The 17654-nt window shown below is 38.5% G+C and overlaps 1 protein-coding gene across 5 annotated transcripts in view; it reads left to right on the forward strand.

Moving 5' to 3' along the window:
* CLCN3 (chloride voltage-gated channel 3) overlaps positions 1–17654 on the forward strand; it is a 71340-nt gene that overhangs the window by 29065 nt on the left and 24621 nt on the right. For 3 of the 5 annotated variants that reach the window (XM_061992035.1, XM_061992038.1, XM_061992037.1), the window contains exons 3-5: positions 14142–14299; positions 15787–15886; positions 17409–17596. In XM_061992035.1, coding sequence (XP_061848019.1) covers positions 14142–14299; positions 15787–15886; positions 17409–17596 — 446 coding nt within the window. Of the gene's footprint in view, positions 1–1274; positions 1478–14141; positions 14300–15786; positions 15887–17408; positions 17597–17654 lie in introns of those variants that run through there. The other 2 variants (XM_061992036.1, XM_061992039.1) reach the window with 1 other exon arrangement.

Here is a 17654-nt window from a genome sequence, read left to right on the forward strand (position 1 = left end):
CTGCTGGAAGGGAAGAAAACGAAAAACAACATGCACGTCTTACTTATGCAGCTCAATACCACAACTATCAAAATATCACATAAAATAGTTTTCTTAACAGTAACTGAAAGTAGGACCAGTACAGTGTCATACAGTAAACATTAATATATGGATACAATACATAATAATATCTGTTTCAAATGCAAGCAATTATGTAGTCCATTTCTATGTATGTATGTATTATGTAGACCAGACCATGGTTTCTGGTCTTTAGATACCAGTTATTTTCAGTGTTTTGGTTTTCCCAAAGCTGTAGAAGTTGCTGATTGATGATGTATCACATGAACACCATGGTTAGCATTCATGTAGGTTATTGACTGTTTTGAGTCTGTGACTTTTAAGGGACTTGGAACATTTTGTCAACGTGTAAAGTAATACAAGCTTAAGCGGGGACTTGGCGTTTATTACATTTGTTCTCCTCCCTCCTGAGCTTTTTAATGAATATGGATGTTATGCAGTTGTAATACCACAATAATCGTCACACAAAAAAAAAAGAGAGACACTAGACCCTTTTAGTTAGGTATGTCATTAAATTCTTGCTTTAATGGTTTCGATTACAGATGTTCAAAGCTTGACACTCACTGCTGTAGAATGGGAAGTTCTACCTGGTGCACAGGGCAGGGTGTGGAGGAGACAGTAGTGGGAGCCAACCCCGCAGAGCAGAGCGGTTTCCTTTTAGCAGATTACATAGTTGCTCCTTGGGGTAATAATTTTGGTGTTTGAAAACGGTAAATGAAATTACCGGGAAACAGGCTTCCTCTGCAGCAATGGTAATAAATTAACTCTGGCTTCCAGTGAACAACGTAAGTGCAAGTAGCTTTCGTTTTTCAGGTTAGCCGTTTGAACTAAGCCGGTGCACCCGCCGTTCGCTTGTTGAAAAGGCTGTCGGCTTCGGCAGCTTCGCGTGTGCAACTGCCCTCCCGCCAGCCGCACGCCTATCCCCATGTCTGTTCCCTCTGACGTTTAAGCCGGCGGCGAGGGGCTTGCAGCGCGGTGCCCCGCAGGGGGCCGCCCCCAGGCCCGATCCGTGCCCTTCGCTCAGCGTCGGCGGCCGCCTCTCCGCCTTCTGCCTTCCCTCTGTGCCCGGAGGGAAACACCCCGCGGCGGGAGGCGCAGGCGGTGGGAAACGCAGGTAGCGGGGCCGCGCCCGCCGCCCGCCCCGCCACTGGCAGCGGCTGCGGCCGCCCCGCGCTGACATCAGCGGTGGGGCAGAGCCCGTCTCCTGCGCCAAGGCAGCGGCGGCGACGCGCAGGCCGGATCCAGGTCCAACATGGCAGCGTCCCCCGCGGCCGCCCTTGTGTGAGAAATGCCGCGGCCCTTCTGAGCCGGTAGACGGGCGTCGGGTTCGTCACGTCCATGGATGTCTCTTCCGACCCATATCTGCCCTACGATGGGGGAGGAGAAGACGGCATTCCGCTCAGGGAGTTGCATAAACGAGGTATGCCGAATTTGCGTTTGAGTTACTTGTTTGCCCGTCTGGATGTGCGAGACGGCTCTGCGGATTTGAAGCCGGGGGGTAGAGGCTTGTTAATTATCGTATCGCTTTGTTTTGCCAGCCTGGTGCCTCCTGTAGGAGGAGAATTTATTCCTGGTTGATTCCTGTACTGTCAGTGACTGTTTTCTCCGTGGGCAGATTACCCCTGCTTCACATCTCATCGGCTTGTGACTCCATCTTCGATATGTGGCAGTTTCCTTTTAAAAAATCAATAAAACCATCTCATGCACAAAAAAACCCAACCCCCACCTCAAATTGTGGTTACGATCGACTATGATAAAATTGGCAAGAGTTTATTAAATAGGCTATTTTAATGCCAGATTTCACTAACTTGAATAGGAGCAGTGTTTGTGTAGCTTTGAAGTTTCTGTGTGTGCTTTTGACTCCGTTGAACGTCTTTGATGTGAGAAGGGAAAGCTGTACAACTGTAATTTGTCAGTTAAGTGAATATTGATGAGCTGTCGAGAAACTGGAGTTTTGTGGTAGGTCCTTTACGCTGCTGCTTGCAAGGAAGCAGATTTAAAAAGAAAACTGTTATCAATATTCGGGGGGGGGAAATCTTTTGAGTTTGCCTTTTGTTTCTTACTGCAAAATTAAAGCGTAACATGTTCTATAAGTATTTGGTTTTGTACTGAAACAAGTTGTAGGAATAAATTCAAGTTATGCCTTCAGATTCTGTGGATATTTTTTTCTTCATTGGATTGGGTGGTTACACTGGTATTTAAAAGCAGAAAATGTGGTCAATTTTCACTTCAGTTTTGTTAAAATTGGCTAAAATTAGGAGTTACCAACATTTATGGTGATGGTATTAGGAGGTAGGCTAAGAGTAAAGATGTGATCGATCTAAAAATGATATTTTTTTTCTCTCCATGTTAATCTAGCATTTTTATTTGTGTTTTAGTAGTTTATAAAAGGTTGTTGCCTTTTTGTGATTCTTAGAATGTTTTTCGGCATATGTTAAGAGTATCAACAGGTTCCAGTATGGCTTGAGATGAGCAAGTTGTTCTCTGCCCAGATCAGTATTCTATAGCAAGTGCTGGATATTTCTCTGAGTCAGATTTTAGAGTCACATCTGGGAAATTGAAGATGGTATTTTCTTAGAACGTTTTCAAGTTGTGAATTGGAGATCTTACCAATGTGTATAAAGGGAAGGTGCAGAGAAGACAAAGCCAGACTCTTTCAATGGTGCCCGGTAACACGCAGTAGGTACAAAATGGAAAGATAGGAGGTTCCCTCAGAAGCTCAGGAAACAACTTTTCCTATGAGGTTGGTTGAGCACTGGCACAAGTTGTTCAGAGAGGTTATGAAATCTCCTTCCTTTGAGATATTCAAAAGCCGTCTGGACGTGGTCCTGGGAAATTGACTGTAGGCGGCTCTGCTGAGCAGAGGGGTTGTACCAGGTGACATCCAGAGGTCTCTTCCAACCTCAACCATTCTGCGAGTTTAGATTTGTGGATATATTTAAAAATGAAAACTGCTAAACAGCCATCCACTGTAGATATACACTTTCAGACTCTCCAAATTATAGACATTGATATGTGATCATCTGTATATTCCTGGAAACTACCAGATTTGAGTGGATTGTACAGTACATAAAGTAGATATTTGTAGTGAAAAATGATATCTGGCATGTTAGAGCATAGTCATTGAACATACAGTTTGCAAATCCTGTAATGAAGACGATTGAGGGTTAAAGTGTGTGTTTCTGTCGTGGTGACATCACTAAGAGCCAGCAACAGAATTATCAGTTGTGACATGTCACTTTTTGCAGTTTCATTGAATTCTGTTTAGATCTTGAACTGCTGTAGTCAAATACTGCATTTCAAAGCCAAATTACTGATGCTTCTTGGATTTCCTATAGTGAGATTAGATTAAAAAAAAAAATCCCAAACCAACAAACAACAAAACCCCAACAATGTTACTGTAATCTCTTGCGAATCTTAATTTGTCAAGTACATATGACTCATAAGAAAATTGTCTCTCCAGACCAGTTTGTTCCATAGATTTCATTAAAATTTGTGAGTATTTCCTGCTGATTTCCATCACCATAGTAGTCTGTTATTGTCATCTAGCTATCAAAAGAAGGCTTAAAGTACTAACACACAAACCCAGAAATTAAAGTAAATTCTTGACATTTCTCTATTGTCTATGAGTCTAGAAAAGGATACTATTAAATTTTTTTCCTCTCATGTCGATTTTAGAGCACTTTAATAAACTAAGAGAAAATGGATTAAGACATTTTGAGAAAACAAGCTTAATTGTTAATGCCTGTGGAAACTTTTCCCTTATTCATGTACTGACAGCTTTTCTGTCCTGCAGAGTAATGTTCAAATCATGCAAAACTCCTTTGTAACATCAAAGCGTTTGTTGTACTAATTGACTGCAGCGGCTCACCCAAAGTGGCTGCACCTCAGCAATGATGAAATGACAGTTCAAATCATTAGGAGTCTTTGAGGTTTAATTAACGGCCTTTACTAATGTTCATTGAGATGAAATACAAAGTATTGTAAGTATTGTAATACATTATTATTAAAAGCCTGACCCATTGGTCTGCATTAAGATGTTTTTTCCAGTGTGAAACATCAAATGGAAAGATTTGAAAATATTTGTTTATTAGTTGTATTTACAGAATCACAAAATGGTAGAAGTTTATCTTTTAATTTTGTTTACTTACCATTATCTCTTAGAAAAAACCCCTCAGATGTAATTGAATACTTCTTATCAGGAGTTCTGTCCTGAGATTCCTCCTTATGTGGTACTGAATGCATCATTCCAGACCTCCTCACCTTCTCCCTGATATACTGAAATAAAACTGCAGGAACACAATTTGCTTCTACGCTCTTCTTTGGTAACTACACGAGTTAAAAGTACAACTTCTCTTGACAGAAGGGGTTTTAAAGTCCTGATCTGGGATTGTGTCTGTCATAAGTAGCTGACATATACACTTTTTCATAAGAAATGGAATATATATTGTGTACATAAGTTACTTACATTGCTCAATTCTTTGCCTTTGGATTTATTTTCATATAATTTTTGCTAGCTGGACCTTTTTGAAAGTTCCAGATTAACAGAATCTGTCTTTTGTTCCATCCGTTCACAGCTTCAGCAAGCATGAGGGTTGTTAACTCCCTTTTATTTGTTATATATGCATAAGCACATCTTCAATTTTGGAAGCTGTCAAGCAAAATTAATGAAATGCTGTTTCACAAATAATCTGCGATTGAGTCAGTAGCCAGGAGATGTGAAAGTTCTGTATATAAAGACTATGCCAATTCATCATTTACTGATGAATTAGTTTTAGTAAACCTTTTTTTGAGAGAGACAGACAAAATCACTTTTGTGCACCAGTCACCACTGCATGTAGGTGCAACTCCTGTTGCTTAGACTATAGTATTAACTAATGTTGGGGAAAGTATTAATGTTGGGGAAACCTTTCTGACCCCTGCCTCCTTGCCCCAGCTTCAACTGTTATTATAAGCTATGAGGCAGAGGATATTTCATAATATCCTAGGAAGAGTTTGAATCAGATGCATACTCGGCCTGTTCAGATATTTTAGGTGGCAAAAGTTATACTTTCTTATTGTAGGCTGCATTTCTGCTTACAGACCTCCTGTGTTTAAGAATTAGTAATAAATAAAAGCCCTTAGGCGCTGAAATTGTCAGTGTGACCTTTGAAGTAAAAATGGGTGTGAAAGTTGTGTACATGTGCTCAGAGTTAGAGTTTGACCCTGAAATTTTATTCACAATAGATGCAGAATAACAAAATTATTTTTTAGACTAAGTACAAAAAAAAATGTCATAAAGGTGATTATAGTTGTCTGACATTGAGTGCTTTGAGAAAAAGCATTACTTGAAGAAACTGAGCGTGGTTATGGCAGTGAATTGCTGCTGCACTTTGTTTTAAGGTTCCTGGAATAAAAAGGAGATAAGAATTTTCAGTTATGAGTTTAACATATTTTACTTTGGTGATTAACAGAAAGTACCATGGAGTATAACTACAGTTCTTTGTAGGTAGTTACAGGTTATCTGTTTGTGTGTGCTGTATGACTGATAAGTTTCTCTGTTAGGCATGTATTTCTCCATTCGGGAAATCATTTTGAGGTGTACTATTATCTGAGATATTAGAAAGTTAATGAACAAACCAAGATTATGTCCTCCTTGGATCTGAATGTGGCCTGACCGGGATAATCGTATTAGCAGAATTACTGTTTTTGTTGCATCCTGTCTTTGCCCTGCAAAACAATATATAAGTAGCTCTTACATACATGCAGCAGCAGTGCTTAGAAATCTCATTACCTATATTTCTGTATGTTCTGACTCTTACTGCCTTGGCCATTGTTAGGGGATAGTTTACTTCCCTTTTGTAATGTGTGCTTTAGCTAAATTTATATATCTTTATACCTTTTATTTTTCTCATCTCCTTTCAGCACCGTTCATCTTAAGTTGTAAGTGTAGTATTGTTGCAATTCCCGGGATCCTCATAGCTTTTCACTTGCACACATGAAGTCCGTAGACATTATGGACGTAACTAAATAAATATAGTCCATTCTGCTTTTAAGACTACAAGAAAAATAATCTCTAATGATAAAGCCTTTTTTTTTCTACATTATAGAAATAGAAGTGTTTTTTCCACCTAAAATAAAAAGACAGTTATTTATGTTCATTTAAAAAAAATTATGCTATACACATTTAGCAATACTTGGCCTTCATTTTGCCATCTTCTCAGGTTCTTATGTATTTGCAGTGGATGCAACTCTTCAAAATTCTTGTTTAAACTCTGAAGTGCTACTATTCTGGTTTAATTTAACTCCTTACTTTTTTAAAAGGTTGCCTGGATGGGGTATTTTGGCAGAAAAAAATGGAGAGGAGAGGACATTATCATTCCATTCTTTGATGTAACACTTTTTTTCTTCTCCTTGTTCTTTAAAGCTTGTTCAGAGTCTTCCAGTTTCCCATCTATCAGGTGTTTTTTTTCCAGATGATGTTGTTTCAGTGTGTGTTTATATAGTTTTGCCATTTTTGTATGCATTTTGATTGTAATGCAGAGACCAATTTTTGCTTGTAAGCCTTTGATGCAGTTTAGAGAAACTAACTGAAGAGATAGGCTGAAAATTCATAGTTAAACAAAAAGGGGAATGTATTACTTGATTACTAAGACTTTCAAGTCATTAATCATGAACAGTAATGAATTATAGCACTCTGGCATAGCATACTGTGTTTCTGATTCTGAAATTTAAAAATCAGTTGTAGCCAGGAAAGACAATAGTGCTTAATGGCTTGAATGGTTAAAGATAGATTTAAATAAGCTGACAATTCTTTTTTTGTCTCTATTTTTTTTTTAATTGAAAGCCTGTAATTTTGAGATATTAATATGGACACAGAAGAATCTGAGGCACATGGATCTTGTGTATACAAATCTTCTTTGTTCTAAGTGTAAGTGATCCTTACAGTGTGGCTTGCATTCGGGGTGCTTTCCTGTCTCCATTCCCCTTGCCACCTAATACCCAAGGACACACGGGTAAAGCAAAGCCTTGGATTAGTATCTGGCCTCTGGAAAGCTACAGCCCCTGCTGATTTTAACACTCAGCAGGTTTGGTTGGTCATGTCAGGGAGAGCTTATTTCAGCCTTTGGTGTAAACTGATTAGCTTCATTTTCACTCACAGAGGTGCGTTTCTTTTTTTCCCCCCTCCTTTCATGCTGCTCAGAATAGCACAAATGAAACACGTTGCACTGCTGTTAGCCAGAAGGATAGCCGCTGAGGGGAATGCTCTGTAGTTGTGCACTGTCTAGAAAAAGGGATGTGTGAGCAGCAGCAAGCTAGTCTATGCTTGCTGTAAGAGTTAGCAATTATGTAGCTTGTAGAGAAATAGCTTTGAGAAATCAGTTTCTGTTACTGCTCTGCCATTACACATGTGGAGTCACAGAATCTTAAGGGTTGGAAGAGACCTCGAAAGATTGACTCCAATACCGACATTGTTTGTCTGGTGTTGGATTCACAAGTCTGAAATGTTTCTAAACATAGCCAGCTCTGGGAGTTTTGAGCTATGTGAAATCGATGTTACTGAATAGTGTCCGAGTATTAATATTTTCATAGAAGTTTTGAATTGTTTCCAGCAGAAAGGTGTAATTAAAATCTAACAAGGGTATATTTATATATTTCAGTATAACTAGTCTGACGGCATGTTGCTGTAGAAGGAAGTAAACTTTGTCATTCTCTTATCTCTTCTTTCAGTTCTTGCTCTTGCACTGACTCTACTTCTTGTCTGAAAGCACAGAATCTTGATTGCAGTTCTGTGTGATGGCAGAATTTATGGGTATTTTTAAAACTTGACACTTAGTCGGATTAGTATGATTGCTTGGTTTACTATGCAGTCAGATCCAAGGGTAACAGATCCAAGTGTAAGAGTGGGAGTGTGTGACCAAGAATGGGAGGGAGAAATAGAGGGAGCGAGATCTTCTGTTTGGGTGGCAGCAGTCTGTTAGATCAGCTCAGTTTTATTGTGTAGTTATGTCCTGAGAGATAAGTTTTGTTTCATAAAATGGAGTAAGCTGATACAAGCTCATTTTGAGACAGTTCAGTGTGTTTTGTGGTGTGCATTCACAAGATGTGTATCATATGCTGTATGATAGAGGGGGTCTTAAACCTTGTAATAAATGTATGGTTTCTTTATACTAGCCACCCTCCTGAGCACATGTCTGTACCTTATTCTCTGTGGAGGCTGTAGCTGTGTGGATTTGTTCTGTAGGTGATATTAAGTAATTGATAGATAATTATGTGTTGGAGAATCACATAAAAATATTTTCATACACCATTTGATCACCCGGAATGCAGCATTTGCCTTAAATTTTGGTGTTTTGCTGCTTATTATTTTTATGAGAAAAGAAGGAGCACTGCACACAGGGAAAGAATTGGGAAGCATTGTTGAACAGTTAATACAGGAATTAGAAGCATCAGGTATGTTGCAAGAGGCTTTTCTTGTGTGGAATTGTTTAGATGGTGCTTCATTGTTATCTTCCTTATTTCTTTAACTCAAGGTGTTTTAAGCATGCTTTCAGTGGGATTATTAAATCATTGAGTGTAGAAACTGGAACCCACTGCCTCCCCAGAGGAGAGAACACCAAGATGTGAGAACCCAGGTCAAGTGGCTCTTCATTTCTTCATAACAGGGACAGGACAGCAGGGCCCTGAAGACCTTTATGATGTACTGGGTTCCTTCACTGAGAACTTTTTCCAAGACATCTGTGAAGTGAAAAATGCAACAATGTATGAATATCAGCAGCTCATGTTCTGATTTGTTAGTCTTTCAAAATGTTTTATCATGAACATAGTGAGTAGTCAGCAATAGTCTGCTCGTGTTTTTAAGGTATTAGTTTTTGCTGAAGTGATATTTTTCTTTTTGAATGAATTAGCTAAAAACTTACCAGGTATAGAAAAACCCACAACTTTCATCAGCTGCATGTTGCCCACGCTTGCTTTCAAATCTGAAAGAAATCTGAATTGGAAAAGTACAAGGGAGTATGGAATCACTGCTAGAGGAGACAGCTTTTGAAAATGCTCTATGTGGCATTTGAAAAATGTTGTGTGTAATTTACATAAATCAACTTTTTGTTGTGTTTTTCTTGGTTCCAACATCAGTCAAGATTGAAAGCTGCTCGTATAAGGCACACATATAAAATAAAAACTGAGACATTCCTTGCCATAAGGCAAGAAGGGATCTGTAATGTATTGTCCTGGTTTTGTGTGGGATAGAGTCATTTTTTCTTTCTAGCAGCTGGTACAGTGCTGTGTTTTGGATTTAGTGTGAGAATAAGGTTAAGACACTAATGTTTTGGTTGTTGTGAAGTAATGTTTATCCAAAGTTAAGGGTTTCTCAGTTTCTCTGACTCTGCTGGCAAGCAAGTGCACAAGAAGCTGGGAGAGAGCACAGCCAGGACAGCTGACCTGAACTGGCCAAAGGGCTATTCCATACTATCGGACATCATGGTCAGCAAATAAACTGGGGGAGGTTGATGGCTGGGGATGGATTGCTGCTCAGATATTGGTCAGCAAGTAGAGAGCAACTGCATTGTGCAGCACTTTTCTGAGGTGTTATTTCTCTCTCTAATATAATTATTATTGTTTGTTGTTATTATTATAGATTAGTTAATAAACTGTTTATATCTCAACCTGTGAGTCTTATTTTTTTCCAATTCTCCTCCCCCCTCCCAACGGGAGCAGCTGTATGGTGTTTGGTTGTTCAATGGGATTAAACCACAACATGTATAAAACAGCCTATGTGAGTATAGCAGAATATTAGTTCTGTAACTTCTTTGTTCGTGCTTTATGTCAAGAGTGTCTAGCTAAGCAAAAGTGGAGCTTGGATCAGCGTTGGGAGCTAGAAGCAATTCAGTATAATTCACATTTAAAGGGAAATGGAAGAGGAAATATGTAGTAAGAACTGCTTTATCTATCAGGCAGAGTGACCTCTCAAATCGTTTTGGATTGTATCTTTTTCATTCTCATTTTAAAATATACATAGAGTCTTGCTACTTCTTCAGAGGTTTGAGCTTTTTATGGTGTTGGAATCTACTTCTGTTACTCCAGTTTTGCCCATGTAGCATTTTTGTTTCTTTTTGCAGTACCTCATTCTGATCAGGTGTCCCAAAGTACAATGTTTTACTATTAACCTTAATGCTTATTACAGTTTTTTTCTTTCAACATGATGCAATATTCTTTTAGGTTTTATTTGTTTTGGTTGTTTTGGTTTTTTATCAGCTTTGCTTGAAGCACTTTCTTCAGCACTACTAGGTTTGATTGCTGAGAAGGAATTGTGCTGAAGGCTTGGAATTACATGCATGGAAGGATAACAAAAGTCAGCAGTCTTCCTAGAAAGTAGTTCAGGCAGGACCTACAGGGACTGAATCACCTAAAAGAATCTCCTTTCTTTGAAGAAGCATGTTGCTTTTATTGTCTTGCAGTTTGTGATTGCAACAGCTCACTGGTTATGTGTTGAGAATACAGGATAGTTAAAGATGCTATTGGAGAAGTGTGCTAATAAGGGGATGCCAGCTACCTTAGTTTTGCAAAGTGTGGAAGGATTATGTTGAATTTGCTTTGTAAGGATTCTTGTGAGGTGTATTGAACCTCTGAGAGGATCAGTATCTTACTTTTTGCCTCCCTGTAGTGACATGGATTAACTTGGAATAACAGTGATAATAAAAGTTCTGCCTACCACTTTTACCAGCTGCTTCCCAGTCTAGTAAAGCCTTGAGCAAAGTCAAACATTATAAAAGAAGGCTTTACTTTCTTCACAGCGGCAGAATGTAGCTGTGGTATGTATATATACAGAAAACAGAGGTGTAACCATAGTTAGAGGCGTGTGCCTGTGTACCTTGTGAACTAAGTGCTTGTGATTTTTAAGACTAAGGCTATTTGTGTTTTAATGAAAAGCACTTGCATTGAATTGTAGCCTGAGAGGCTACAATTGAGTCTTGAAACTTCAAGATCTGTAGAGAGTGGGGAGAAAGGATGGGGAAGTACATTTTGAACATTGAGAATGTCCAGAAAACTATTTTTAATCAAATGCTATGTTTTATCAGTGTAATAATAATTTCCTGCTTGGAGGTTAGATTGTTCTGATGAAAGATCTATCATGTGGAAAGGTTCTTAACAAAATCTTTGGAGTTGAAAATAAACTTAATAACACTTTGATGAAACTAGCAATAATTGATGAGAATTTGCATGTGTTTATGCTGATGACAGTCGTTATCATCATAGCGGGAATGAGCATCTTTCTGTGTGAAATGATAGAGAAGGAAGAAAGGGCAGAGGAAGTTTGGAAAAGTGTTAAGTATAGGTAAAGATAATTTTCTTTAAATTCTTCTTTAGTTATCCTCTTTGTAGTACTCTACAGAGAAGCCTTTCTACCACACACTAATGCAGGTCATCACTGCTGCCTGTTTCTCATTTGGTACAAGATTATAGCTGTTCAGATGCATCAGGTGTTTGCCACTGGTGGTTAGTATTATACAAAACCACCTCTTTATTTTCCCATCTTGCTTAGTGTCTCCTCTCCATCACTCAAAAATAATTTATATTCCAGTATATAGTATCCCAGCAAACACTGGCAAAGCAGGAACCTGAAACAGTTTTAGGGGCATTTTTATTGCATCCAGGCAATGACCATTTTTTGTAGTCTACTCCAAGTTCTGCTTGAGCTCAGGTGCAGTGAGTATGGTACTATCCCTGATGATTTCTGTGTAGAGAATCCCAGTTTAGCACCTTATGCTATGCATAAGATCATCTGTTACTTCTTGTGATATGTTTATAATTCTCAACTTTCCTTTGCCTTGTGTGGCATAGGATTGCATGATCCTTATAGCTTGGTATTGCTTCATATATAGCAGGGCATAAAACAAACTTCCCTGGAGCAAAGGGGAGCTTTTGTCCTACCATGATCACTCACATTCAGGAAACTGCTTGATTGCACTGTAACTTTGTAGGAGATTAATAATTAAGTTGTGTCTGAATTTGTATTCTCTTGCTTTGCAGAGGAGGTTAATTTCCGTAATGTATTCTGTTGTTATTTTAATTTTAAGACCTAAATTAATCATTACAGTGTGATTTTTGTTACTACCTCTTAAACAAGATCATCTTACCCTTTCAGCTAGCAAGATGTGTATCTTAGACCTCCTTTCTAGCTGTCACGGAATCACAGAATGTTAAGGATTGGAAGGAAACTTGAAAGATCATCTAGTCCAACTGCCCTGCCAGAGCAGGAAAACCTATGAGAATTGGAGATGCCAACAGAATTGAATCCTTTATCCTAAAGCAAGGTTTTCACAATTTCCTCTACTAGCAAATCTGATTTAATTTGTTGTTGTTAGCTTTTGTATTAATGGAAGCATAGGTAATGCTTCCTTACATCTGCCTTTAAATTGACTAGCAGCAGCTTTGGAAAGAGATTTCCAGGGCTTAGCCATGGTGAATCGATGAGGAAGAATTTAGTATGGCATGGACTGGGGAAAAAAACAGTATTAATGAGAGAATGATATTGGCTTTATTGAGGAGTTATCTCTCCTCATATGTATTCTCTTCTTGAAGATTTTTTTGAAAAGTCATCTTTTTTATAGAATTTTATAGCGGGCATAAGCAAAACCTCTCAAGCAGTTGATGTCTGAGGTACACTTTTGAATTTGCGTATAATGCCAGACGTCACACTGCTTCTGCTAGATCTTAGACTTCACAAATTTAAAGGGAAAAGGCACATTTTACCTATGTATAAATATAATTGTCAGTTGTTGGTGAGAGCTGAGGCAGCATTCATAGCATTTCGAAGTTTACAGGTACATTCTTTGAAGACTTTTATTTATTTTTTTCTAAGTTGGAAACTTCTGACAACACCAAGAAGCTGAGCATGCATATAAAACAACCCCAAAAATTAAACAAGTAAACCCAACTCAAAAAAACCCCACCTACCTAACCATCCCAAGGTCTAAAGTCTAGTGAAATGTGTTCCAGTGCCTATCTGGACTCATAGAAGTATTGGCCAACTTAAGAACATAGATTTTTGTGGTATGCCATATGTTATTGGCCAAATTATTTTGTTCTTAGTCAAACAAGTGAGAGTAATCACTCTGTGAATCATTGTCTATATTAACCTCGTTATAAAAGCTCCTTTTATAGCAATTACAATTGCCGAAGCAGTTTGTGTTGGGTGAGCAAATGATGACCATCCTGCATTTAGGCAGCCATCCACCAGGAAATTATACTTGGGATCTGTAAATATACTGCAAGAACTCAAAAATAGTCAAGACAGTACAGAATTAATGACACGTGAAAACTGAAGCAACCCACAACGTTGTTCATCGCTTGTGAAGATTCACAGGACTCTTCTTGCTCTTCCTCTGATCACTGAAAGAAATACTGTTGGGAATGTTGCTCTGCAAGCTGCTGTGCAAGAACTAGCTAGTGATGACAAACTAGTAGAAGACATTTTCTTTTTACAGTATTTCCAAGTTTTTGTGTCTGAGGACTGTTCTGTGAGTTATCTGAAATAAGTAAATAATTAAAAAACTGAAAGAAGTATTTGCATATCTTTCTGTTACTTTTTAGCTGCATTGATAATCTGCTAATAATGTATTTTAGATTTGGTTTAGACATGTAGTAGGGTTGCTAATCAATACTGCAGATATTTAAAAAAACTAGTAACTTATGGAAGCACTGTGAACTTTGTAACTCATCTGGATTTGTTTTCTTACAGTCAGATTTTTCTCTGGTAGTTCATAAACTGAAGTAAACTTCAAGTTAAATATGTGTCAAAGCTGCTCATTTCCTTCACTTTGTTAGACTGAATTTTCTCTGGAGTCTGCGCACCAAACAACAATTTGACTAGTACATTCATACTGGAAATAAGCAGTCACTAACACACAAATTTAACCTACAGATGAATGACTGAAAAAGAACAGTGACATGCAGCATTGAGAGGCCTCAGTGAAGTAAAATCTACATGTTATGGGAAGTGGCTTAATTACCTGTTTAGAAATTCTGCATGCTGTAGTGTTATGAGCATTGGAATATGTAGTTTATTGCAGAATTAATTCATTCCTATTTCTCCTCTGCCACAGGAACTCATTATACAGTGACAAATGGAGGAAGTATCAACAGTTCAACACATTTGCTGGACCTTCTGGATGAACCAGTTCCTGGAGTAGGAACATACGATGACTTCCATACCATTGACTGGGTTCGAGAGAAATGCAAAGACAGAGAAAGGCATAGACGGGTACTTCAGATAAACAACACTACTTGGAAAATATATTTTGTTGGACATTGGAATTAAAGTCTAATCTAGTAACATATACAAATATGTGCATACTTTAAATTTGTAACCAGTTACATCAGCTAAAACTACTTGAATGCTATTCTTCCTTATATCTAATCTAGATGTACTGTCTTTCAGTTTAAAGCCATTACTTTTTGTCCTATGTGCCCTTGTAAAAAGTCCCTCTCCAGCTTCCTTGTAGGCTTACTTAGGTACTGGAAGGCTTCTCTAAGGCCTCCCCGGAGCCTTTTCTTCTCCAGGCTGAACAACCCCAACTCTCTCACTCACAGTCTTCATAGGAGAGGGGCTCCAGCTCTCTGATCATCTTCATGCCCTTCTCTAGGCTTGCTCCAACAGGTCCATATCTTCCCTGTGCTGAGGGCTTCAGAGCTGAATGCAGTGCTGCAGGTGGGGTCTCATGAGAGTAAAGTAGAAGGGGAGACTCATATCCGCTGACCTGCTGGCCACATTTATTTGGTGTAGCCCAGGATATAGTTGGCTTTTGAGGGCTGCAAACACACTTTTCAACCAGCACTGCAAAGTCCTTCTCAGGGCTGCCCTCAATCCACTCATCACCCAGTTTGTATTTGTGATTGACCTTGCCCTTGTTGAACTTCACAAGGTTCACATGAGCCTACCTCTCAGTCCTGTCAAGGTCCCTTCCTTCCAGCGTGCTGACTGTGCCACACAGCTTGGTGTCAGCAGCAGACTTGCTGAGGGGAGCACTTGATCCCACTGTCCATGTCACCAACAAGGATGTTAAACAGCCAGTCCCAATACTAACCGCTGAGGAATGTCACTCGTCACTGATCTCCACTTGGCCATTGAACTCTTGAACACAACTCTTTGTGGCCATCCAGCTGGTTCCTTATCCGCTGAGGTCTATCTGTCAAACCGCTGTCTCTCCAGAGACAAAGGATGTCGTGCAGGACTGTCCCAAATGGTTTGCACAAGTCTGGGTAGATGGTGTCAGTTGCTCTTCCCTTATCCACCAGTGCTCTAAACCTATTGTAGAAGGCCACTAAATCTGTCAGGCATGGTTTTCCCTTAGTGAAGCAATATTGACTGTCACCAGTCACCTCCTTATTTTCCACGTGCCTCGGCATAGTGTCCAAGAGGATCTGCTCCATCTTGCCCAGACACGGAGGTCAGACTGACTGGCCTGCAATTCCTTGGATCTTTCTGTTTTTTCCTTTTTAAAAATGAATGTTATACTTCCCTTTTTCCAGTTAGCAGAAGCTTCACCATGCTGTCATGAATTCTTAAATACGATGAATAATGGCTGGTTTATCGATGTAAAATGCAAGATACAAGGATAATCCTTGTAGTTTAAAGAGAGGGTATGCCTGCAGCTTGTGTCATGCAGTTTGTGTGTCAGACTTAACTTTTATTCTCCCACTTATATTACTGAAACACCTACAAGTATATGTAATGATTTCTCTTTGCAGATTAACAGCAAGAAGAAAGAATCAGCATGGGAGATGACAAAAAGTTTGTACGATGCATGGTCAGGATGGCTAGTAGTCACACTAACTGGTTTGGCATCAGGTAAATTAAAAACTAGAGAATTTCTTTCTTAAATTTGTCAGTAAGTATGGTTACTGTGCTTTTCATTTCTATGTTATCAGCCAACGTGGATAGGAACTTGTTCAGGCTACCACTGTAATTCCATGAGGGAAGGAAAATGTTGACTGTCTTGATTTACAGGCTTTAACAGTTTGAGAGGAGCATTTACTAATCAAATGGAAAACAAAGTCCTCACTAAATTTAGAGTTTTTCAGAGTTATTGAACATCCACCTACTAAACTGTCAGTGCTCTTTAATCCTATGATTGAGATGAGTGTTTTCACATTCTGTTATTTTTTTTCTTGTGAAACTGTATTAATTGATTGTGCTAGTAGGATTTTCTGCTCTGAATTTGTTTTGGTTTTATTTTTTTTATTCTAGGAACTTGACTGAACCCATTAGCTTATTCATGGACCAAAAAGTAGCTCTGGTATATTTGTAATAGTTTTGATAAACACACTTATTTGTAAAGCAAGGGTTTATACCTAAGCAAGGTCTACTTATATGTTGATGTCATGCCTTTCTAGAGGTTGTTATAATGAAAATATTAACTTTAACAGGTAGAGTTTGTTGGCCTCTTCTTTTACTCTGTCTTTTCTTTTTAATATATTTTAGAATGAGTTTTTTAGCTAAAATACTCTGTTAGTTTGTGACCCCAGTGTCATGCAGTGCTGCTTTCTGTCAGCATGGTTAAGAGTGACCAAAATGTGCAGGAGTGAGAAGTCACAAACTTTGTACCCAGTTTTTCCAGAAAAGTAGTTCAAATGGAGGTCTTAGATTAATGACTAGGACAATTGGATTAGTTGCAGAATATGGCTGTGCCTGTTAAAAAAGCACAATGACTGTCTAATTATTACTTAAATATATACATAATTGCTTTCACAAATAACATATAAATTAATATATGTGCAAAGTTTGTTGCATGTATATGTCTCTGAATGTGAAAATTTGGAGTGTATAATTACTGGAAATTGCTTGTGATAATCTGAGTGGGAGCGTGCATTATTGTGTTTCCACCCCCCAAGCTGCTATGCATATTAAAATTGTTTTGTTATGTTTCTGAGCTGTTCTGAACTGTTTTTCAGTTTCAGTTTATTTCTGTTGTATGAGTCTAGTGAATCTTAAATGGTACAACCTTTATTTCAGTCATAGAGAGATCTTATGTTTGGATATTTGAATTATTTTGGTTGAAGTTTTGTTTTATTGAAGTACTGCCTTTGCCTTTGGTTGTCTCAGGATCTTTTGGAGAACTGTGGCATAGGAAAAAAAAAAGATGCATTTAGCTTGTGAAGTATATATGGTACTAGATTCATCAGGAAATACGAATCTTACCACATGGCAAATAGGATATATTCATAGAAATCAGTAATATCTTAAATGTCCGTTTCTTTTAAGTTTTCTGTAATTCCAATTTGCATCAATTAATACCAGCACATTTCTTAATTTTAGCTGTGTGTGTTATTCCTGTTCACCAGAATATTAACACAGAACTGTTCTACAACAGGGGCATTGGCAGGATTAATAGACATTGCTGCTGACTGGATGACTGACTTAAAGGAAGGCATTTGCCTTAGTGCTTTGTGGTTTAACCATGAACAGTGTTGTTGGGGTTCAAATGAAACTACATTTGAAGAGAGGGATAAATGTCCACAGTGGAAAACGTGGGCAGAACTAATAATTGGGCAAGCAGAAGTAAGTATATATCCATTCTTTGACAATCTTGCTCAACAGCTCAACTGAACACAGAAAG

Source organism: Colius striatus, chromosome 3 (assembly GCF_028858725.1).
Source record: "Colius striatus isolate bColStr4 chromosome 3, bColStr4.1.hap1, whole genome shotgun sequence".
Classification (NCBI taxonomy): Eukaryota; Metazoa; Chordata; class Aves; order Coliiformes; family Coliidae; genus Colius; species Colius striatus.